This window comes from Procambarus clarkii, chromosome 50 (genome assembly GCF_040958095.1).
Source record: "Procambarus clarkii isolate CNS0578487 chromosome 50, FALCON_Pclarkii_2.0, whole genome shotgun sequence".
NCBI lineage: Eukaryota > Metazoa > Arthropoda > Malacostraca > Decapoda > Cambaridae > Procambarus > Procambarus clarkii.
The window spans coordinates 34,306,869-34,332,231 of NC_091199.1; the positions used below are offsets into that span (position 1 = coordinate 34,306,869).

The window sequence follows — 25,363 nt, forward strand, 5'->3', positions numbered from 1 at the left end:
ACCCATAGCCTCAGAGAAGAAAATAAAGAGTACTCAGAGAAGACCTTTTGGATCCTCACTGAACACTTTGATATTTTCTTCTCCTACCACCCCTATTCTTTTGTTAAGTGTGTATATTTATCTAACTTTATTTGAAAATGTCATTACACAAAAAAAGTTACAATATTGATTACATACAGGGTACAAGGCTGCTTGTCATAAGTTGAATAGCTCCTCCAGCTCCTCAGATGGCGGGCACGAACCATGGATGCAGTGAGCATTTCCTCTCTGGATTGCCACACTAAGGCGCTGAAAAAGAAAACTGGCAGCTCTGGGGTCTCTAGTTGTTTCGATTAGCTTAGACCCCAACTCCTTTAAAAAGCTAGCAGCACTTTTACCCCAGGAGATATATATATATATATATATATATATATATATATATATATATATATATATATAACTGAAAACTCACACCCCAGAAGTGACTCGAACCCATACTCCCACAACTGGTATGTACAGGGACGCCTTAATCCGCTTGACCATCACGACCGGACATAAGGAAGTGATAGCCGAGGCTATATGAACCACTTCCCCGCCGGCACTCGGATGGTAATCTTGGGCATAGCATTTTATCAAATCACCTCATTCTTTGGGGCACACGTGAGGAACACAAATGCAAACAAGCCTGAATGGTCCCCAGGACTATATACAACTGAAAACTCACACCCCAGAAGTGACTCGAACCCATACTCCCACAACTGGTATGTACAGGGACGCCTTAATCCGCTTGACCATCACGACCGGACATAAGGAAGTGATAGCCGAGGCTATATGAACCACTTCCCCGCCGGCACTCGGATGGTAATCTTGGGCATAGCATTTTATCAAATCACCTCATTCTTTGGGGCACACGTGAGGAACACAAATGCAAACAAGCCTGAATGGTCCCCAGGACTATATACAACTGAAAACTCACACCCCAGAAGTGACTCGAACCCATACTCCCACAACTGGTATGTACAGGGACGCCTTAATCCGCTTGACCATCACGACCGGACATAAGGAAGTGATAGCCGAGGCTATATGAACCACTTCCCCGCCGGCACTCGGATGGTAATCTTGGGCATAGCATTTTATCAAATCACCTCATTCTTTGGGGCACACGTGAGGAACACAAATGCAAACAAGCCTGAATGGTCCCCAGGACTATATACAACTGAAAACTCACACCCCAGAAGTGACTCGAACCCATACTCCCACAACTGGTATGTACAGGGACGCCTTAATCCGCTTGACCATCACGACCGGACATAAGGAAGTGATAGCCGAGGCTATATGAACCACTTCCCCGCCGGCACTCGGATGGTAATCTTGGGCATAGCATTTTATCAAATCACCTCATTCTTTGGGGCACACGTGAGGAACACAAATGCAAACAAGCCTGAATGGTCCCCAGGACTATATACAACTGAAAACTCACACCCCAGAAGTGACTCGAACCCATACTCCCACAACTGGTATGTACAGGGACGCCTTAATCCGCTTGACCATCACGACCGGACATAAGGAAGTGATAGCCGAGGCTATATGAACCACTTCCCCGCCGGCACTCGGATGGTAATCTTGGGCATAGCATTTTATCAAATCACCTCATTCTTTGGGGCACACGTGAGGAACACAAATGCAAACAAGCCTGAATGGTCCCCAGGACTATATACAACTGAAAACTCACACCCCAGAAGTGACTCGAACCCATACTCCCACAACTGGTATGTACAGGGACGCCTTAATCCGCTTGACCATCACGACCGGACATAAGGAAGTGATAGCCGAGGCTATATGAACCACTTCCCCGCCGGCACTCGGATGGTAATCTTGGGCATAGCATTTTATCAAATCACCTCATTCTTTGGGGCACACGTGAGGAACACAAATGCAAACAAGCCTGAATGGTCCCCAGGACTATATACAACTGAAAACTCACACCCCAGAAGTGACTCGAACCCATACTCCCACAACTGGTATGTACAGGGACGCCTTAATCCGCTTGACCATCACGACCGGACATAAGGAAGTGATAGCCGAGGCTATATGAACCACTTCCCCGCTGGCACTCGGATGGTAATCTTGGGCATAGCATTTTATCAAATCACCTCATTCTTTGGGGCACACGTGAGGAACACAAATGCAAACAAGCCTGAATGGTCCCCAGGACTATATACAACTGAAAACTCACACCCCAGAAGTGACTCGAACCCATACTCCCACAACTGGTATGTACAGGGACGCCTTAATCCGCTTGACCATCACGACCGGACATAAGGAAGTGATAGCCGAGGCTATATGAACCACTTCCCCGCCGGCACTCGGATGGTAATCTTGGGCATAGCATTTTATCAAATCACCTCATTCTTTGGGGCACACGTGAGGAACACAAATGCAAACAAGCCTGAATGGTCCCCAGGACTATATACAACTGAAAACTCACACCCCAGAAGTGACTCGAACCCATACTCCCACAACTGGTATGTACAGGGACGCCTTAATCCGCTTGACCATCACGACCGGACATAAGGAAGTGATAGCCGAGGCTATATGAACCACTTCCCCGCCGGCACTCGGATGGTAATCTTGGGCATAGCATTTTATCAAATCACCTCATTCTTTGGGGCACACGTGAGGAACACAAATGCAAACAAGCCTGAATGGTCCCCAGGACTATATACAACTGAAAACTCACACCCCAGAAGTGACTCGAACCCATACTCCCACAACTGGTATGTACAGGGACGCCTTAATCCGCTTGACCATCACGACCGGACATAAGGAAGTGATAGCCGAGGCTATATGAACCACTTCCCCGCCGGCACTCGGATGGTAATCTTGGGCATAGCATTTTATCAAATCACCTCATTCTTTGGGGCACACGTGAGGAACACAAATGCAAACAAGCCTGAATGGTCCCCAGGACTATATTGTTTGCATCAGGCTTGTTTGCATTTGTGTTCCTCACGTGTGCCCCAAAGAATGAGGTGATTTGATAAAATGCTATGCCCAAGATTACCATCCGAGTGCCGGCGGGGAAGTGGTTCATATAGCCTCGGCTATCACTTCCTTATGTCCGGTCGTGATGGTCAAGCGGATTAAGGCGTCCCTGTACATACCAGTTGTGGGAGTATGGGTTCGAGTCACTTCTGGGGTGTGAGTTTTCAGTTGTATATAGTCCTGGGGACCATTCAGGCTTGTTTGCATTTGTGTTCCTCACGTGTGCCCCAAAGAATGAGGTGATTTGATAAAATGCTATGCCCAAGATTACCATCCGAGTGCCGGCGGGGAAGTGGTTCATATAGCCTCGGCTATCACTTCCTTATGTCCGGTCGTGATGGTCAAGCGGATTAAGGCGTCCCTGTACATACCAGTTGTGGGAGTATGGGTTCGAGTCACTTCTGGGGTGTGAGTTTTCAGTTGTATATAGTCCTGGGGACCATTCAGGCTTGTTTGCATTTGTGTTCCTCACGTGTGCCCCAAAGAATGAGGTGATTTGATAAAATGCTATGCCCAAGATTACCATCCGAGTGCCGGCGGGGAAGTGGTTCATATAGCCTCGGCTATCACTTCCTTATGTCCGGTCGTGATGGTCAAGCGGATTAAGGCGTCCCTGTACATACCAGTTGTGGGAGTATGGGTTCGAGTCACTTCTGGGGTGTGAGTTTTCAGTTGTATATAGTCCTGGGGACCATTCAGGCTTGTTTGCATTTGTGTTCCTCACGTGTGCCCCAAAGAATGAGGTGATTTGATAAAATGCTATGCCCAAGATTACCATCCGAGTGCCGGCGGGGAAGTGGTTCATATAGCCTCGGCTATCACTTCCTTATGTCCGGTCGTGATGGTCAAGCGGATTAAGGCGTCCCTGTACATACCAGTTGTGGGAGTATGGGTTCGAGTCACTTCTGGGGTGTGAGTTTTCAGTTGTATATAGTCCTGGGGACCATTCAGGCTTGTTTGCATTTGTGTTCCTCACGTGTGCCCCAAAGAATGAGGTGATTTGATAAAATGCTATGCCCAAGATTACCATCCGAGTGCCGGCGGGGAAGTGGTTCATATAGCCTCGGCTATCACTTCCTTATGTCCGGTCGTGATGGTCAAGCGGATTAAGGCGTCCCTGTACATACCAGTTGTGGGAGTATGGGTTCGAGTCACTTCTGGGGTGTGAGTTTTCAGTTGTATATAGTCCTGGGGACCATTCAGGCTTGTTTGCATTTGTGTTCCTCACGTGTGCCCCAAAGAATGAGGTGATTTGATAAAATGCTATGCCCAAGATTACCATCCGAGTGCCGGCGGGGAAGTGGTTCATATAGCCTCGGCTATCACTTCCTTATGTCCGGTCGTGATGGTCAAGCGGATTAAGGCGTCCCTGTACATACCAGTTGTGGGAGTATGGGTTCGAGTCACTTCTGGGGTGTGAGTTTTCAGTTGTATATAGTCCTGGGGACCATTCAGGCTTGTTTGCATTTGTGTTCCTCACGTGTGCCCCAAAGAATGAGGTGATTTGATAAAATGCTATGCCCAAGATTACCATCCGAGTGCCGGCGGGGAAGTGGTTCATATAGCCTCGGCTATCACTTCCTTATGTCCGGTCGTGATGGTCAAGCGGATTAAGGCGTCCCTGTACATACCAGTTGTGGGAGTATGGGTTCGAGTCACTTCTGGGGTGTGAGTTTTCAGTTGTATATAGTCCTGGGGACCATTCAGGCTTGTTTGCATTTGTGTTCCTCACGTGTGCCCCAAAGAATGAGGTGATTTGATAAAATGCTATGCCCAAGATTACCATCCGAGTGCCGGCGGGGAAGTGGTTCATATAGCCTCGGCTATCACTTCCTTATGTCCGGTCGTGATGGTCAAGCGGATTAAGGCGTCCCTGTACATACCAGTTGTGGGAGTATGGGTTCGAGTCACTTCTGGGGTGTGAGTTTTCAGTTGTATATAGTCCTGGGGACCATTCAGGCTTGTTTGCATTTGTGTTCCTCACGTGTGCCCCAAAGAATGAGGTGATTTGATAAAATGCTATGCCCAAGATTACCATCCGAGTGCCGGCGGGGAAGTGGTTCATATAGCCTCGGCTATCACTTCCTTATGTCCGGTCGTGATGGTCAAGCGGATTAAGGCGTCCCTGTACATACCAGTTGTGGGAGTATGGGTTCGAGTCACTTCTGGGGTGTGAGTTTTCAGTTGTATATAGTCCTGGGGACCATTCAGGCTTGTTTGCATTTGTGTTCCTCACGTGTGCCCCAAAGAATGAGGTGATTTGATAAAATGCTATGCCCAAGATTACCATCCGAGTGCCGGCGGGGAAGTGGTTCATATAGCCTCGGCTATCACTTCCTTATGTCCGGTCGTGATGGTCAAGCGGATTAAGGCGTCCCTGTACATACCAGTTGTGGGAGTATGGGTTCGAGTCACTTCTGGGGTGTGAGTTTTCAGTTGTATATAGTCCTGGGGACCATTCAGGCTTGTTTGCATATATATATATATATATATATATATATATATATATATCCATTTACGCTCTAGATGACTATGGAGAGCCGCTTATGGGCAATCGGGAAGAGGAGGAAGACGCGAGAACGTGACCAGTCACCACACGACTCCGACGCCTTTAGTAGCGTGCAACAGAGAGCTACGTTTCGATCGTTTCGACCGCTCTACTGGTTTCGCTCCCACAACCAGTAGAGCGGTGCCACGTCATTTGGCACATCTAGCCGTGTCCCAGAGTTAGTATATCTGCAATTCTATAGTCAGCGCCCCTCAAGCAGCAGCTGGAGGACGAAGGATTGCACAGTTCTCTACATCAACGGACACGCGGCTCGGCAACTATTATTTCCTGTTTGTTACCATGTGGCCACAGGTAACATTTAGGCTAGTTGTCGTTATGCCGTATATAAATTAACAAAATCCCGTACGTGTCTTTAGAAGTTTTATGATCTAAATATGCGATTATATTCATTATTTCTGCAGAAGAAATTTACAGTGCTTGAACATAAATTGCACAGATATTTGCAGGAGGTTTCTACAATGATCATCATACCTTTTAGGAAGATTTCCTTAATTTAGGATGTACTTGTAGTTTGTTATGTAGAAGATTTCTACAATGTAATTGCCTTCCAGCTCCGAGTCGACTTCAACCGAAGTGCTAGGCTTCCCCATCCTCACGTGCAACAATTTGCCCTATGCAACACGTCATCGGTGGAACGTGGCAACTGATTACACCTCTCTAGTTTTACAGCTAAGCTGTTCATGTTTACTCGTAGTAATAACTACGTAGTTATATTAGTGATCTCCCGAGATCAATTATACTAACCCATGGATTTACCACATACTCTACTATTCTGTCCAGTAGTATATTGAGGTGCATTTACCTCTAATTAATATTATATAATCAACCTTATTTACTTTCATAATTTATTTACTCTGGTGAGGAACCAGCACCAGAATAATGCTAGGGATGCATTAATCTTTTAGCATGTAACCTCCAAATTTTGTGCAGGTTAATTTGTCTCCCTTTACATAAGAAATACAGTTTCACTAAGATCCATAGGACACTAGTTCTTGGTATCAGTTTCATCCATTGTCTCATTTTGTTTTCCACCTTTTCTCAAAAAGTGATGGTCCTTCACAGCTATCGAAATGTTTTATTTTAATTACAAATTATTGGAGTCAGATTTTCCCACCCGAGGGGTGTAGCCAGCCCGTGTGCGCCGCCTTGCTCCCAGTGCTACTGCACCTCACCCAGCCGCTCGTTCTGTCTTCTTCTCACCCTTCTCTGTCTCTCGCCTTGTTTCTCTGTTTCTTCCTGTCTGTCTCTGCCTCACTTTCTCTGTTTCTGCTTCACTTTCTCTGTTTCTGCCTCTCTGTCTCGGTCTCTCTATCTCTGCCTCTCTGTTTCTGCCTCGGCCTCTCTCTCTCTCGGTCTCTACCACTCTGCCTCTGTCTCTTCATCTCTGTCTCTCTGTCTCTGCCTCTATGTCTCTGCCTCTCTGTCTCTTCCCCTCTGTCTCTGCCCCTCTGTCTCTGCCCCTCTGTCTCTACCTCTATGTCTCTGCCTCTCTGTCTCTACATCTCTGTCTCTGCCCCTCTGTCTCTACCTCTATGTCTCAGTCTCTGCCTCTGCCCCTCTGTCTCTGCCTCTCTGTCTCTGTCTCTGCCCCTCTGTCTCTGCCTCTCTGTCTCTGCCTCTTCATCTCTGTCTCTGCCCCTCTGTCTCTGCCTCTGTCTCTTCATCTCTATCTCTGCCTCTCTCCTCTCTTTCTTCTCATTCCTCTTCTCTCTCTCTCTCTCTCTCTCTCTCTCTCTCTCTCTCTCTCTCTCTCCTTCTGTCTCTCTCCCTTTGTTTCTCACCTCTCTCTTTCTGTCTGCCTCTCCATCTCTCCCCTTTTCTCCCTGTCTGTCAATATTTTTCTAAATTAAATAAATAAAATCAGTCTCCGTGGTGTACTGGTAAGACACTCGCCTGGCGTTCCGCGAGCGCTATGTCATGGGTTCGTATCCTGGCCGGGGAGGATTTACTGGGCGCAATTCCTTAACTGTAGCCTCAGTTTAACGCAACAGTAAAAATGCGTACTTGGATGAAAAAACGATTCTTCGCGGCAGGGGATCGTATTCCAGGGCAACCCGTTCTCACAAATTCGTAAAGTCAATATTGACTTATTAACTACGTGCATAGGTGATATACTAAACATAATAGATACCCTTAAAAAGATTCATAGAAAACACCGACCTTACCTAACCTTGTTAGTATCTTAAGATAAGCATCTTATTGCTTCGTAATTACAATTATTACTTAACCTATACCTATTATAGGTTAGGTAATAATTGTAATTACGAAGCAATAAGATGCTTATCTTAACATACTAAGTAGGTTAGGCAAAGTCGGTATATTCTATGAATCTTTTTAAGGGTATCTATTATGTTAAGTATGTCACCTATGCACATATTTAATAAGTCAATATTGACTTATTAAATTTGCGAGAACGGGTTGTCCAGGGACCTGCCCGAAACGCTACGCGTACTAGTGGCTGTACAAGAATGTAACAACTCTTGTATATATCTCAAAAAGAAAAACAAGAAAATAAATAAATGCAGTAAATGTAATTATACCTAATAATTCCAATAATTAATAATTAAAATCAACATTTTAAAAATCGTTGCTCTAAAACATTATATCATAACATTTAAAACACTTTTTATTAAAACATTATGACATCACGTTTATAATCGTATTTACCATTTCTCAAAACTTGTGTATGAAACATAATTTAAAACATGAATAAAACAATGAAATGTCGTTTTAAAAATATTTTGTAAAAGGGAAAATGTAAGGTGGGCAGCCAGTACCAGCCTCAGTATTTCCACTTACCTAACCAATACTCTGTGGCGGCGTTACCGAAGCCGGTCTTGTAGGCCTCCCAGTCTCTGGTGAAGTTCACCGCAGGAACAACTTTATTGTCTCTCCGGAGTAACACCGTCCATCCTCCTGAAGAACAAGTCATTGTTAGGTTCACAATGACACATAACTCCTGAGAACTTTATGAAACACTTTGTTTATATTATTATCAGGAAAAACTCCATAACTTAAATTCCATAAAAATTCCATATGAAGAAGTGTGATTATTTCATCTCCTCCCAATTCTAACAATTACCAGTAATTTAGGAAATGTTAAATTTTCAAAATGGCACCTCTAATGTTACCAGTGTTTCCCATGGTGGGTGATAGTGGTGCTGGTAGTGTCACCATGGTGGGTGATAGTGGTGCTGGTAGTGTCACCATGGTGGGTGATAGTGGTGCTGGTAGTGTCACCATGGTGGGTGATAGTGGTGCTGGTAGTGTCACCATGGTGGGTGATAGTGGTGCTGGTAGTGTCACCATGGTGGGTGATAGTGGTGCTGGTAGTGTCACCATGGTGGGTGATAGTGGTGCTGGTAGTGTCACCATGGTGGGTGATAGTGGTGCTGGTAGTGTCACCATGGTGGGTGATAGTGGTGCTGGTAGTGTCACCATAGTGGGTGATAGTGGTGCTGGTAGTGTCACCATGGTGGGTGATAGTGGTGCTGGTAGTGTCACCATGGTGGGTGATAGTGGTGCTGGTAGTGTCACCATGGTGGGTGATAGTGGTGCTGGTAGTGTCACCATGGTGGGTGATAGTGGTGCTGGTAGTGTCACCATGGTGGGTGATAGTGGTGCTGGTAGTGTCACCATGGTGGGTGATAGTGGTGCTGGTAGTGTCACCATGGTGGGTGATAGTGGTGCTGGTAGTGTCACCATGGTGGGTGATAGTGGTGCTGGTAGTGTCACCATGGTGGGTGATAGTGGTGCTGGTAGTGTCACCATGGTGGGTGATAGTGGTGCTGGTAGTGTCACCATGGTGGGTGATAGTGGTGCTGGTAGTGTCACCATGGTGGGTGATAGTGGTGCTGGTAGTGTCACCATGGTGGGTGATAGTGGTGCTGGTAGTGTCACCATGGTGGGTGATAGTGGTGCTGGTAGTGTCACCATGGTGGGTGATAGTGGTGCTGGTAGTGTCACCATGGTGGGTGATAGTGGTGCTGGTAGTGTCACCATGGTGGGTGATAGTGGTGCTGGTAGTGTCACCATGGTAGGTGATAGTGGTGCTGGTAGTGTCACCATGGTGGGTGATAGTGGTGCTGGTAGTGTCACCATGGTGGGTGATAGTGGTGCTGGTAGTGTCACCATGGTGGATGATAGTGGTGCTGGTAGTGTCACCATGGTGGATGATAGTGGTGCTGGTAGTGTCACCATGGTGGATGATAGTGGTGCTGGTAGTGTCACCATGGTGGGTGATAGTGGTGCTGGTAGTGTCACCATGGTGGGTGATAGTGGTGCTGGTAGTGTCACCATGGTGGGTGATAGTGGTGCTGGTAGTGTCACCATGGTGGGTGATAGTGGTGCTGGTAGTGTCACCATGGTGGGTGATAGTGGTACTGGTAGTGTCACCATGGTGGGTGATAGTGGTGCTGGTAGTGTCACCATGGTGGGTGATAGTGGTGCTGGAAGTGTCACCATGGTAGGTGATAGTGGTGCTGGTAGTGTCACCATGGTGGGTGATAGTGGTGCTGGTAGTGTCACCATGGTGGGTGATAGTGGTGCTGGTAGTGTCACCAGTGTTTCCCATGGTGGGTGATAGTGGTGCTGGTAGTGTCACCAGTGTTCCCCATGGTGGGTGATAGTGGTGCTGGTAGTGTCACCATGGTGGCGCTGGTAGTGTCACCAAGTCTATGTGGGTGGGGAAGAAGACAGGTTGACTAATTTAGCAGTTACCAGGGAGGATGATATTAAACAAACAGTGACACTCAAGCCAAACAAATCCCCTGGGCCAGACGAAGTGTTTGCCAGGGCATTTTTGCCCAAAACGCTGTGCGTATTAGTGGCTTTAGGTATTGTATTTATTAGCTCTATCTGTAAATCCAACATTATGTTTGCAGCTCATTTTCTATGTATGTACTTTTACCTGTATAATTAATTCAATTGAAATGAATTGGATTGAATTGAATTGAATTAAGGAATGCAAAGAGGAGATTTGCGAGCTTTTCCATATTAAATAAATCATTAGAGTCAGGCAGAGTGCCAGAGTCTTGGAAGGTCCCTAATGTGGTTCCAATTTTCAAGCAAGGAGATAGACCACTTTCATCAAATTATCGGCCAATTAGCCTAACGTCTATTGTGGGAAAATTACTTGAATCGATAATTGTAAATACCATTCGTCCTCATCTTGAAAAGCATAAATAATAAAGGATTCACAACATGGTTTTACAGATTGCCGATCATGTTTACCAAATTTGCTATCATTTTATTCCAGCATATTTGAGGCAGTTGACAGTGATAAGGTTTGTGATGTTGTGTACCTTGACTTGAGCAAAGCTAGGACTAAAAAGAATATACGAATGAAGATAACTGCAGAAGGCCTATTGGCCCATACGAGGCGGCTCCTATTTATATCCACCCAATCCCATTCATATATATATATATATATATATATATATATATATATATATATATATATATATATATATATATATATATATATATATATATATATAACTGAAAACTCACACCCCAGAAGTGACTCGAACCCATACTCCCAGGAGCCATGCAACTGGTATGTACAAGACGCCTTAATCCACTTGACCATCACGACCGGACATAATGAGGTGATAGCCGAGGCTATTTGAACCACCCCACCGCCGGCACTCGGATAGTAATCTTGGGCATAGCATTTTATCAAATCACCTCATTCTTTGGGGCACACGTGAGGAACACAAATGCGAACAAGCCTGAATGGTCCCCAGGACAATATGCAACTGAAAACTCACACCCCAGAAGTGACTCGAACCCATACTCCCAGGAGCCACGCAACTGGTATGTACAAGACGCCTTAATCCACTTGACCATCACGACCGGACATAATGAAGTGATAGCCGAGGCTATTTGAACCACCCCACCGCCGGCACTCGGATAGTAATCTTGGGCATAGCATTTTACCAAATCACCTCATTCTTTGGGGCACACGTGAGGAACACAAATGCGAACAAGCCTGAATGGTCCCCAGGACAATATGCAACTGAAAACTCACACCCCAGAAGTGACTCGAACCCATACTCCCAGGAGCCACGCAACTGGTATGTACAAGACGCCTTAATCCACTTGACCATCACGACCGGACATAATGAGGTGATAGCCGAGGCTATTTGAACCACCCCACCGCCGGCACTCGGATAGTAATCTTGGGCATAGCATTTTACCAAATCACCTCATTCTTTGGGGCACACGTGAGGAACAGAAATGCGAACAAGGCTGAATGGTCCCCAGGACAATATGCAACTGAAAACTCACACCCCAGAAGTGACTCGAACCCATACTCCCAGGAGCCACGCAACTGGTATGTACAAGACGCCTTAATCCACTTGACCATCACGACCGGACATAATGAGGTGATAGCCGAGGCTATTTGAACCACCCCACCGCCGGCACTCGGATAGTAATCTTGGGCATAGCATTTTACCAAATCACCTCATTCTTTGGGGCACACGTGAGGAACACAAATGCGAACAAGCCTGAATGGTCCCCAGGACAATATGCAACTGAAAACTCACACCCCAGAAGTGACTCGAACCCATACTCCCAGGAGCCACGCAACTGGTATGTACAAGACGCCTTAATCCACTTGACCATCACGACCGGACATAATGAGGTGATAGCCGAGGCTATTTGAACCACCCCACCGCCGGCACTCGGATAGTAATCTTGGGCATAGCATTTTACCAAATCACCTCATTCTTTGGGGCACACGTGAGGAACACAAATGCGAACAAGCCTGAATGGTCCCCAGGACTATATGCAACTGAAAACTCACACCCCAGAAGTGACTCGAACCCATACTCCCAGGAGCCACGCAACTGGTATGTACAAGACGCCTTAATCCACTTGACCATCACGACCGGACATAATGAGGTGATAGCCGAGGCTATTTGAACCACCCCACCGCCGGCACTCGGATAGTAATCTTGGGCATAGCATTTTACCAAATCACCTCATTCTTTGGGGCACACGTGAGGAACACAAATGCGAACAAGCCTGAATGGTCCCCAGGACAATATGCAACTGAAAACTCACACCCCAGAAGTGACTCGAACCCATACTCCCAGGAGCCACGCAACTGGTATGTACAAGACGCCTTAATCCACTTGACCATCACGACCGGACATAATGAGGTGATAGCCGAGGCTATTTGAACCACCCCACCGCCGGCACTCAGATAGTAATCTTGGGCATAGCATTTTACCAAATCACCTCATTCTTTGGGGCACACGTGAGGAACACAAATGCGAACAAGCCTGAATGGTCCCCAGGACAATATGCAACTGAAAACTCACACCCCAGAAGTGACTCGAACCCATACTCCCAGGAGCCACGCAACTGGTATGTACAAGACGCCTTAATCCACTTGACCATCACGACCGGACATAATGAGGTGATAGCCGAGGCTATGGTTCAAATAGCCATAGTGGGGTGGTTCAAATAGCCTCGGCTATCACCTCATTATGTCCGGTCGTGATGGTCAAGTGGATTAAGGCGTCTTGTACATTTGCAATTTGCAATTGGTAGCAATTTGTCAATTGCTACCAATATATATATATATATATATATATATATATATATATATATATATATATATATATATATATATATATATATATATATATATATATATTGGTAGCAGTCTTTCTTGTAAACATATGTTATTAAATATGACAGAAAAAGTATGATTAATAATTCTAACACGAATTTTCTCAATATTTCTTATGTTTCTTTTCACTGTCGAAGGTAATTGAAAAATCAATTCTCCAAAATTCATTTTTAATTGTAGTCTGATGTGACACTTGAACGCGTTTCATAATAACTTATTACATTTTCAAAGACTTTCGTTTACACACACACAACTATAACCTGCAAACACTAAACAGAGTTCTAGTATGCTGTGATTTAGACAGCTTTCATCTTATATACCTGCATTTGGGTGAGGTGATATGTTACAACAATTTTGGATGAGGTGAACAAAACTTTCAACACAAGACAGAACACGAAACAATGGGTATAAATGGGGGAAATTAAAGGGAAGAATGGAAGTAACTGCAAAGGGCCTATTGGCCCATATTTCTGGATGCTTCTATATTGGTGCAGAGTCTTGAAGTGGGTAGAATATAGTTGTGCATTAATTGGCTGTTGATTGCTGGTGTTGACTTCTTGATGTGTAGTGTCTCGCAGATATCAAGCCGCCTGCTATCGCTGTATCTATTGATGATTTCTGTGTTATTTGTTAAGATTTCTCTGGTGATGGTCTGGTTGTGGGAAGAGATTATAAGTTCCTTAATGGAGCCCTGTTGCTTATGCATCGTTAATCGCCTGGAAAGAGATGTTGTTGTCTTGCCTATATACTGAGTTCTTTGAGGCTTACAGTCCCCAAGTGGGCATTTGAAGGCATAGACGACGTTGGTCTCTTTTAAAGCGTTCTGCTTTGTGTCTGGAGAGTTTCTCATGAGTAGGTTGGCCGTTTTTCTGGTTTTATAGTAAATCGTCAATTGTATCTTCTGATTTTTGTCTGTAGGGATAACGTTCCTATCAACAATATCTTTCAGGACCCTTTCCTCCATTTTATGAGCTGTGGAAAAGAAGTTCCTGTAAAATAGTCTAATAGGGGGTAAAGGTGTTGTGTTAGTGTTCTCATCAGAGGTTGCATGGCGTTTCACCTTCCTTCTTATGATGTCTTCAAGGAAACCATTGGAGAAGCTGTTGTTGACTAGGACCTGCCTTACCCTACAGAGTTCTTCATCGATTAGCTTCCATCCTGAGCTGTGACTGAGAGCACGGTCGACATAAGCGTTAACAACACTCCTCTTGTACCTGTCTGGGCAGTCACTGTTGGCATTGAGCACATTCCTATGTTTATTTCCTTAGTGTAGACTGCAGTGTGGAAACCGCTCCTTTCCATGACTGTTACATCTAGAAAAGGCAGCTTCCCATCCTTCTCCATCTCGTAAGTGAAACGCAACACAGAATTCCGCTCAAATGCGTCTTTTAGCTCCTGCAAATGTCTGACATCAGGTACCTGTGTAAAAATGTCGTCACCATACCTGCAGTATATGGCCGGTTTCAAGTTCATTTCTACTAAGACCTTCTGTTCGATGGTACCCATGTACAAGTTCGCAAACAGGACACCTAAGGGAGAACCCATGGCTACCCCATCTACTTGCTTATACATGTGCCCGTCTGGGCTCAAGAAGGGTGCATTTTTAGTACAAGCTTGGAGTAGTTTCCTTAGAATGTTTTCTGGTATGTCAAGAGGAATACAGGCCAGATCACGATACTCTTTGTCCGCTATCATCCCGATTGTTTCATCCACAGGTACGTTGGTAAACAGTGATTCTACATCCAAGGAGGCTCTTATCCCTGTGGCCTGTGTTCCCCCCAGTAAGTCAACAAATTCCTTTGGAGACTTCAGGCTGAAGGCGCAATCCCAGCAAACACAAATCGAATAGAAAACGTTCATCTATCTCTTCCCATAGGTGTAGGAATGACTTGCATTGAGAATGGTGCAGGAGGGCCTTTGAGAAACTTTTAATCCAAAAATCCAAACACATAGGTTTTATAATAAATTGTTTTTCTACAACTATTTTGTTCCTAATGTATTACAAATAGTTTTTACATGTTTAAATATAAAATTTATGGTGTTTTTTGTAAAATTCATTAGTAAATTGTGAATGATATTTAATGACTGAATGAAACCTTTAAAATACATTTAGTTATTCTATGATCAGAAAAAAAGTAGTTGTCCAAATTAGTGTTTAGTGGAATGACTCGTTATGCATTCCACTAAACACTAATATCATGTTTAAATATTAAATTTATGTACTATTCCCTAAAATAATTTATATAAATTGTAAAAGTTGCTGGAAATTGTTGTGAAGAATCTGAAAACGTTTTGTTGCCTTATATATTGGTGTGTTCTTATTAACTATGTCTCAAGTGCACAGTTTATTAAACAAGAAGATTAACATTCGTCAACCCTTAAAATCTTATATGTTATCTTGCGGGTGCAAAATGGGAGAATCCTTAAGAACAGTATCTATATGATAAATGGTGTTTTCCCTAACTCAAATCATGTAGGGTTTATTTTTCTACACATATTTCTATTGACTCTTAGATGTCTACATTTTCTGAAGTATAGTTGTCAAGGCTGTGTCCATCACTCTCACCACAGATTCTTAAACTCCTCTGCATGTTCAACTATAATTGTTTCCATTCTGAATCTCCATCTACATTTGTATCCAAAATTAATACAATGTGGTTTCCTTCAGCAGCCAGCACATTTGCACATTCATTTCCACAGATTCCAACATGATAGGGGATTCACAGAAATTTTGCTATTCATATTGTTATCTATTATATGAATGCATTTCCATATTATAAGACAAATACATGAGTTATTGAAAAATTCGTTTTCTGTGATATAACATTGGTATGATGTTTTTTCTTAAAACCCCAAACTGAACAAAATCACGAGAGAATATATTGTTTATATATAGAGTATATATATTGGGTTATGGAGGGTCGTGTGGGGTGGTTGAGGGTAGTGTGGGATGGTAGAGGGTAGTGAGGGGTGGTGGAGGGTAGTGAGGGATGGTGGAGGGTTGTGTGGGGTGGTAGAGGGTAGTGTGGGGTGGTGGAGGGTAGTGTGGGGTGGTGGATGGTAGTGTGGGGTGGAGGAGGGTAGTGTGGTGTGGCGGAGGGTAGTGTGGGATGGTCGAGGGTAGTGTGGAGTGGTGGAGGGTCGTGTGGGGTGGTGGAGGGTAGTGTGGGGTGGTGGAGGGTAATGTGGGGTGGTGGAGGGTTGTGTGGGGTGGTAGAGGGTAGTGTGGGGTGGTGGAGGGTAGTGTAGGGTGGTGGAGGGTAGTGTGGGGTGGTGGAGGGTAGTGTGGGGTGGTGGAGGGTAGTGTGGGTTGGGGAGGGTAGTGTGGGTTGGGGAAGGGTAGTATGAGGTGGTGAAGGGTAGTGTGGGATGGTGGAGGGTAGAGATAAGTGGTGGAGGGGAATGTGGGGTGGTGGAGGGTAGAGATAAGTCGTGGAGGGTAGTGTGGGGTTGTGGAGGGTAATGTGGGGTGGTGGAGGGTAGATATAAGTGGTGGAGGGTAGTGTGGGGTAATGGAGGGAAGTGTGGGGTTGTGGAGGGTAATGTGGGGTGGTGGAGGGTAGAGATAAGTGGTGTAGGGTAGTGTGGGGTGATGGAGGGAAGTGTACTCACCTAGTTGTACTCACCTAGTTGTGCTTGCGGGGGTTGAGCTCTGGCTCTTTGGTCCCGCCTCTCAACTGTCAATCAACAGGTGTACAGGTTCCTGAGCCTATTGGGCTCTATCATATGTACACTTGAAACTGTTATGGAGTCAGCCTCCACCACATCACTTCCTTATGCATTCCATTTGTCAACCACTCTGACACTAAAAAAGTCCTTTCTAATATCTCTGTGGCTCATTTGGGCACTCAGTTTCCACCTGTGTCCCCTAGTGCGTGTGCCCCTTGTGTTAAACAGCCTGTCTTTATCAACCCTGTCAATTCCCTTGAGGATCTTGAATGTGGTGATCATGTCCCCCCTAACTCTTCTGTCTTCCAACGAAGTGAGGTTTAATTCCCGTAGTCTCTCTTCGTAGCTCATACCTCTCAGCTCGGGTACTAGTATGGTGGCAAACCTTTGAACCTTTTTCATTTTAGTCTTATGCTTGACTAGATATGGACTCCATGCTGGTGCCGCATACTCCAGGATTGGTCTGACATATGTGGTATATAATGTTCTGAAAGATTCCTTACACAAGTTTCTAAAGGCCGTTCTTATGTTAGCCAACCTGACATATGCTGCTGCTGTTATCCTCTTGATATGAGCATCAGGGGACAGGTCTGGCGTGATATCAACCCCCAGGTCTTTCTCTCTCGGTCTCTTGAAGTATTTCATCTCCCAAGTGATACCTTGTATCTGGTCTCCGGCTTCCTACCCCTATCTTCATTACATTACATTTGCTAGGATTAAACTCTAACAGCCATTTGTTCGACCATTCCTGCAGCTTGTCCAGGTCTTCTTGAAGCCTCAAGCTGTCCTCCTCTGTCTTAATCCTTCTCATAATTTTGGCGTCGTCAGAAAACATAGAGAGGAATGAGTCTATACCCTCTGGGAGATCATTTACGTATATCAGAAACAGGATAGGTCCAAGTACAGAGCCCTGTGGGACTCCACTGGTGACTTCACGCCAGTCTGAGGTCTCACCCCTCACTGTAACTCTGTGCTTCCTATTATTTAGGTACTCCCTTATGCACTGGAGCGCCCTACCAGTTACTCCTGCCTGTTTCTCTAGCTTATGCATCAACCTTTTATGTGGTTGAGGGTAGTGTGGGTTGGTTGAGGGTAGAGATAAGTGGTGGAGGGTAGTGTGGGTTGGGGGAGGGTAGTATGAGGTGGTGGAGGGTAGTGTGGGGTGGTGGAGGGTAGAGATAAGTAGTGGAGGGTAGAGATAAGTGGTGGAGGGGAGTGCGGGGTGGTGGAGTGAAGATATAAGTGGTGGAGGATAGTGTTGGGGTGGTGGAGGGTAATGTGATGTGGTGGAGGGAAGAGATAAGTGGTCGAGGGGAGTGCGGGGTGGTGGAGTGAAGACATAAGTGGTGGAGGATAGTGTTGGGGTGGTGGAGGGTAATGTGATGTGGTGGAGGGAAGAGATAAGTAGTGGAGGATAGTGTGTGGTGGTGGAGGGTAGTGTGGGGTGGTGGAGGGTAGAGATAAGTGGTGGAGGGTAGTGTGGGGTGGTGGAGGGTAGTGTGGGGTGGTGGAGGGTAGAGAGAAGTGGTGGAGGGGAGTGCGGGGTGGTCGAGTAAAGATATATAAGTGGTGGAGGATAGTGTTGGGGTGGTGGAGGGTAGTGTGGGGAGTTAAAGGGTAGTGTGGGGTGGTGGAGGGTAGTGTGGGGTGGTGGAGGGTAGTGTGGGGTGGTGGAGGGTAGTGTGGGGTGGTGGAGGGTAGTGTGGGGTGGAGGAGGGAAGTGTGGGATGGTGGAGGGTAGCGTGGGGTGGTGGAGGGTAGTTAGTGGTGGTGGAGGGTAGAGTATCGTGGTGGAGGGTAGTTTGGGGTGGTAGAGGGTGTTGTGGGGTAGTCGAGGGTAGTGTGAGGTGGTGGAGGGTAGTGTGGGACAGTGGAGGGTAGTGTGGGGTAGTGGAGAGCAGTGGGGAGGTGGTGGAGGGTAGTGTGGGATTGTGGAGGGTAGTGTAGGATGGAGGAGGGTAGTGTGGGGTAGCAGAGGGTAGTGTGAGGTGGTGGAGGGTGTTGTGGGGTGGTGGAGGGTAGTGTGGGTTGGTGGAGGGTAGTGTGGGGTGGTGGAGGGTAGTGTGGGTTGGTGGAGGGTAGTGTGGGGTGGTGGAGGGTAGTGTGGGGTGGTGGAGGGTAGTGTGGGGTTGAGGAGGGTAGTATGGGGTGGTGGAGGGTAGTGTGGGGTGGTGGAGGGTAGAGATAAGTGGTGGAGATTAGTGTGGGGATGTGGAGGGTAATGTGGGGTGGTGGAGGGAGATGTGGGGTGGTGGAGGGTAGTGTGGGGTCGTAAAGGGTAGTGTGGGGTGGTGGAGGGTAGTGTGGGGTGGTGGTGGGTAGTGTGGTGTGTTGGAGGGTAGTGTGGGGTGGTGGGGGGTAATGTGGGGTGGTGGAGGGTAGTGTGGGGTGGTGGAGGGTAGTGTGGGGTGGTGGAGGGTAGAGATAAGTGGTGGAGGGAAGTGTCGGGTGGTGGTAGGTAGTGTGGGGTGGTGGAGGGTAGAGATAAGTGGTGGAGGGAAGTGGGGGTGGTGGAGGGTAGAGATAAGTGGTGGAGGGTAGTGTGGGGTGGTGGAGGGTAGTGTGGGGTGGTGGAGCGTAGTGTGGAGGTGGTTGAGGGTAGTATGGGATGGTGTGGGGTAGTGGAGGGAGGTGTGGGTTGCTGGTGGGTAGTTTGGGGTGGTGGAGGGTAGTGTGGGGTGGTGGAGGGTAGTGTGGGGTTATGGTGGGTAGTGTGGGGTGGTGGAGAGTAGTATGGGGTAGTGGAGGGGTAGTTTGGGGTGGTGGAGGGTAGTTTGGGGTGGTGGAGGATAGAGTGGCATTGTGGAAGGTAGTGTGGGGTGGTGGAGGGTGTTGTGGAGTGGTGGAGTGTAGTGTGGGGTGGTGGAGGGTAGTGCGGGGTGGTGGAGGGTAGTGTGGGGTGTTGGAGGGTAGTATGGGGTGGTGGAGGGTAGTGTGGGGTGGTGGAGGGTGTTGTGGAGTGGTGGAGGGTAGTGTGGGGTGGTGGAGGGTAATGCGGGGTGGTGGAGGGTAGTGTGGGGTGTTGGAGGGTAGTATGGGGTGGTGGAGGGTAGTGTGGGGTTGTGGAGGGTAGTGTGGAGATAGTAGAGGGTAGTGAGGGGTGGTGGAGGGTGTTGTGGGGTGGTGGAGGGTAGTTTGGGGTGGTGGAGGGTAGTGTGGAGGTGGTGGAGGGTAGTGTGGAGGTGGTGGAGGGTAGTGTGGGGTGGTGGAGGGCAGTGTGGGGTGGTGGAGGGTAGTTTGGGGTGGTGGAGGGTAGAGTGGGGTGTTGGAGGGTAGTATGGGGTGGTGGAGGGTAGTGTGGGGTTGTGGAGGGTAGTGTGGAGATAGTAGAGGGTAGTGAGGGGTGGTGGAGGGTGTTGTGGGGTGGTGGAGGGTAGTTTGGGGTGGTGGAGGGTAGTGTGGAGGTGGTGGAGGGTAGTGTGGAGGTGGTGGAGGGTAGTGTGGGGTGGTGGAGGGCAGTGTGGGGTGGTGGAGGGTAGTTTGGGGTGGTGGAGGGTAGAGTGGCATGGTGGAGGGTAGTGTGGGGTGGTAGAGGGTAGTGTGGAGGTGGTGGAGGGTAGTGTGGAATGGTGGAGGGTAGTGTTGAGTGGTGGAGGGTAGTGTGGAGGTGTTGGAGGGTAGTGTGGGTTGGTGGAGGGTAGTGTGGGGTGGTGGAGGGAAGTGTGGGCTGGTGGACGGTAGTGTGGGGTGGTGGAGGGTAGTGTGGAGGTGTTGGAGGGAAGTGTGGGTTGGTGGAGGGTAGTGTGAGATGGTGGAGGGAAGTGTGGGGTGGTGGAGGGTGTTGTGAAGTGGTGGAGGGTAGTGTGGGGTGTTTGAGGGTAGTGTGGGGTGTTGGAGGGTACTGCGGGTTGGTTGAGGGTAGTGAGGGGTGGTGGAGGGTACTGCGGGTTGGTTGAGGGTATTGAGGGGTGGTGGAGGGTACTGCGGGTTGGTTGAGGGTATTGTGGGGTGGTGTTGAGTTGTTAGGCTGAAGGGATAATGTTAAGTTCCTCTTTAGTAAATACAAATATAAAATATTTATTAAAAATACTACTCATATCTGCGTCATTATCAGTTATCTGACCCTTCTCGAGTTTTAATAGACCTATCCTTTCTCTAATCTTAGTTTGAAATAACTAAAACAATTTTTTAGGATTTTTGTTTGCTTAACCCTGCTATGGGAACTTCTTAGTTTTTTGCCCTCCTTATCTCTTTCTTAATATTTCTAACCAGTTGTACGAATTGTTGTTCTAAACTGACTTCCCCATTCATAAACCTTTTGTACCACGCTTTCTTTCCACCTATAAGGTTCTTTAGATACTTTGTTATTCATTTCGGGTCATTATTATTCAATCCATTCAATTTTTATGATATACTAAGTTTCTGTGCTTTGCTTAGAATATTTTATAATAAGTTATATTTTGAATCCACAACAAAACTCCTTTTTACATTACCCATCGCTGGGTACACGTTTCACTCCAAGACCGGCCCACCCCCAATGCCCAGGACGTTCCAATCTATTTCACCCAAAAAATTCCTTAGACCATTAAAATCAGCTTTTCGAAAATCTGGCACCTATAACAAAATTTTCCCCTACACATCTATTCCATTCTATACTAAATCTATTCCATTCTATACTAAATCTGATTTCTTTGTGATCGCTGTTCAAAGAAACACAGCCTACACACACTGTAGTCGTCGACACTGTGGACGACTACAAAGTCGTCCACAGCCTACCTCCTCCTCGGCAGCCTCCTAGGCCTACCTTACTCTCCTGGGCCTGCATGCCTTCCTGGACCTTCCTGCCTGCCTGCTCCTCCCCACTCCTCCCTATTTCGATTTCATTAATTTGTGTTTCCCTGTTAGTTAACACTAAGTCTAAAATATTATTTCCCATGTTGGTTCCTTAATGTGTTGCTTATGAAAGCAATCGTCATTTAATTCTAGAAAACCTTCTGCTTCATTATTCCCTGTTCTGTTAATCCAGTTTATTCCACTAAAATTAAAGTCACCCATGACACGTGTATTGTTTGACGTAGTTGCTCTACATATTTCATGCCATAGTTGCTTTGCTTCCATTCTGTCTAAGTTTGGTGGCTTGTATTTAAATCCTGTCATAAGATTTTTATCTTTTTCCTTTAATTCTAGGCAGATAGTTTCTGTGTGTGGCTCAGTTTTGATTCCTTCTTTGGGGCTACATTTCAATTTTTCCCTAACATATATGGCTAATCTCCCTCCTCATCTAATATATCTATCTGTGTGAAAATGTTTAAATCCGTTTATTTGTTATTTAGCTAATAGATCTCTATTTTCTACATTCATCCATGTTTCTGTAAGTGCAATAATATCTATTTTTTCTGTGCAGACAATAGCATTTAAATTGTTTATTTTGTTTCTCAGACTCCTACTGTTCGTGTAATATACCCTGAGTGTATCGTTATTTTGAGGCCCTTCTTTTTCAGTGATCATTTTGCCAATTTGTTCCCCCCCCCCCCCAAACACATACTTTCATTACCTCATTTCTCCATGTCAATTCCCATACCAATATCTACTAACAGTTTAAACCCAGACAAACCCCTCCAACCACAGGTTCCAACGAGTTCGCAACAGTAACAACCCCAGCCTTTGATTGATGAACCATTAGTCAGAGAATGAGTTTACACCAGCTAAACCTCCTACTAGTGTATGGTAACGTGAAGCTCGCTGTGCACAGGGCACGTGAATAGCCGTGCACTCGGACTGGATTTCGTAACCCTTACTCGAAACATCCCGTGATTAGGCTCGTTGGAGAGCATAGGTCATATACATTCCAAATATGTTACAATGGCCATTATAGCACATTCGTGGAAGTAGTTAAAGCGAGTAGGAGCCGTTTAACAGTGAAGATTGAGGGAGGCAGCGCAGAGTAGCAGAGAGCATTGATTGATTTCTCTGTGATCACTCAATATGTTCAAATTAGTTAATTTATGTAGCACAACACGATTGCAGGAAGGAACCTGTAGTGATACTCGTGGCTGGTGTCTAGCTTTCGTAAAGGTGTCACAGGAAGGCTTTTAACTAACATCATTGATATTCTTCATTGTTGTAGTAGTTAGTTTTGTTGAATAAACGGTGTTGTTATGTTGAACACTGTCTTTTCGTTACACTCCACACATTTTACTGATTTACATTATGTTCTGCTATGTTGCCTGAAATTATTATTGCTGTTCATTTGAGACTGCTTCATGAGATTTGGGCTGAATTCATAGCACCACACAACAAAAATTACATTGTGAGAACCAGTGACCTACGTGTTAGATTCGCTCCGGCGATTTTCGAAGGTCGACGGCCAAAGTGAGGGAAATTCCATACTTGGAATTTCGCAAGAATGGAAATTTTGAGGTCTCGGCTTTTACTTGCGCCTAGTCAATTGTTCTATGGTCTCTAACGTAGGGAATTAACTGCTTACTACACTTAGCATGTTAGCTAAGCAAGTCCTTCCTCAGGAGATCCATCAAGAGTCAGTTTAAAGTTGACGGACATAGTACAAGAATATCACGATACAAGAAAAAAAAAAACTTTCACACCCCATCCTGAGCATACATGTCATTTCTTCCCTAGAAGTGTTCCCAGTTATCTATGAAAGATAATGCATTTGATTTGCAATATTTGTCTAGTCGGCAATTGACACCAAGTGCCCTCGACAACCATTCATATGTTCTTATGCAGAACATATTGCACTCTGGATGGTAATGGTTGCCGGATGCAGAACATATTGCACTCTGAATGGTAATGGTTGCCGGATACAGAACATATTGCACTCTGGATGGTAATGGTTGCCGGATACAGAACATATTGCACTCTGGATGGTAATGGTTGCCGGATACAGAACATATTGCACTCTGGATGGTAATGGTAGCCGGATACAGAACATATTGCACTCTGGATGGTAATGGTTGCCGGATACAGAACATAATGCACTCTGGATGGTAATGGTTGCCGGATACAGAACATATTGCACTCTGGATGGTAATGGTTGCCGGATACAGAACATATTGCACTCTGGATGGTAATGGTTGCCGGATACAGAACATATTGCACTCTGGATGGTAATGGTTGCCGGATACAGAACATATTGCACTGTGGATGGTAATGGTTGCCGGATACAGAACATAATGCACTCTGGATGGTAATGGTTGCCGGATACAGAACATATTGCACTGTGGATGGTAATGGTTGCCGGATACAGAACATATTGCACTCTGGATGGTAATGGTTGCCGGATACAGAACATATTGCACTCTGAAAGGTAATGGTACCGGATACAGAACATATTGCACTCTGGATGGTAATGGTTGCCGGATACAGAACATAATGCACTCTGGATGGTAATGGTTGCCGGATACAGAACATATTGCACTCTGGATGGTAATGGTTGCCGGATACAGAACATATTGCACTCTGGATGGTAATGGTTGCCGGATACAGAACATATTGCACTCTGGATGGTAATAGTTGCCGGATACAGAACATATTACACTCTACACGGTAATGATTATCTAAAACCAGACAAAGTTGTTCAACCAGCATAGTTATAATAATTTATTAGTTCCATGTTGTGGTCAGTTGATTTGACTTACTGGTAGGAAGTTTTTCCCACAAAAAACTCCCTAAAGTGGTAACTGTCACCATCACTACAACTAATAATACCTCCATTACGACTGCAGCAGGAGAGACAGCTGATCTCCGTCAGTAGTCATGTTACACCAGGCAGACACTGGCCGTCCCTCCCTGTGGGAGAGATTACTCACCTCCGTCAGTAGTCATGTCACACCAGGCAGACACCGGCCGTCCCTCCCTGTGGGAGAGATTACTCACCTCCGTCAGTAGTCATGTCACACCAGGCAGACACCAGCCGTCCCTCCCTGTGGGAGAGATCACAACTCATAAAACACCTCAACATTTCACCAAGTAAAGGCCTGGACATCACCCACATAATGTGGGAGATGTCCAGCAACTACATAAAACTCTCCAGAACCAAGCATGTTAATCATTACTGTTGAGATTAAGCCCACATCACGGATAAAGTCCTCCTGGTTGAGTCCAGGCCCCGCACACCATTTTGTATGACATGCTGAATCACGAAAACTGTTTCACTTGCTTTGAGTGACTCAGCTCTCTTGATTTCTTGTGAGAAACTCTCTCAGTTCTCTGGATTTCAGCAACTATCGCAAGATTTTCTGCCCGAGAATTAAAACCTTTGTAAAAATCGGGCAAAAAATCTTGCGTTAGTCGCTGAAATCAAATGAGCTGTGAGAGAACTAAGAAATCAGGGAAGATTTGTCAAATTTCTGTGGATCCCCTCCCATGTTGGAATCTGTGGAAAAGAACGTGCAGATGTGCTGGCTGCTGAAGGCACTGAAGGAGACCATATTGAATACTACACACCCAAGACTCTTCTACAAATTAGAGGCATTATCAGGCAACATCACCGCAAC

The 25,363-nt window shown here is 46.0% G+C and overlaps 1 protein-coding gene across 1 annotated transcript in view; it reads right to left on the minus strand.

Annotated features, from left to right (window-relative positions):
• Positions 1-25,363, minus strand: part of LOC138351744 (ryncolin-4-like) — a 132,147-nt gene that overhangs the window by 79,682 nt on the left and 27,102 nt on the right. Inside the window, exons 2-3 of the mRNA XM_069303772.1 lie at positions 24,677-24,723; positions 8,393-8,509 (exon numbers count right to left, since the gene is read on the minus strand). Of these exons, the coding sequence (XP_069159873.1) occupies positions 8,393-8,509; positions 24,677-24,692 (133 nt within the window). The 5' untranslated portion in view covers positions 24,693-24,723. The remainder of the gene's footprint in view (positions 1-8,392; positions 8,510-24,676; positions 24,724-25,363) is intronic.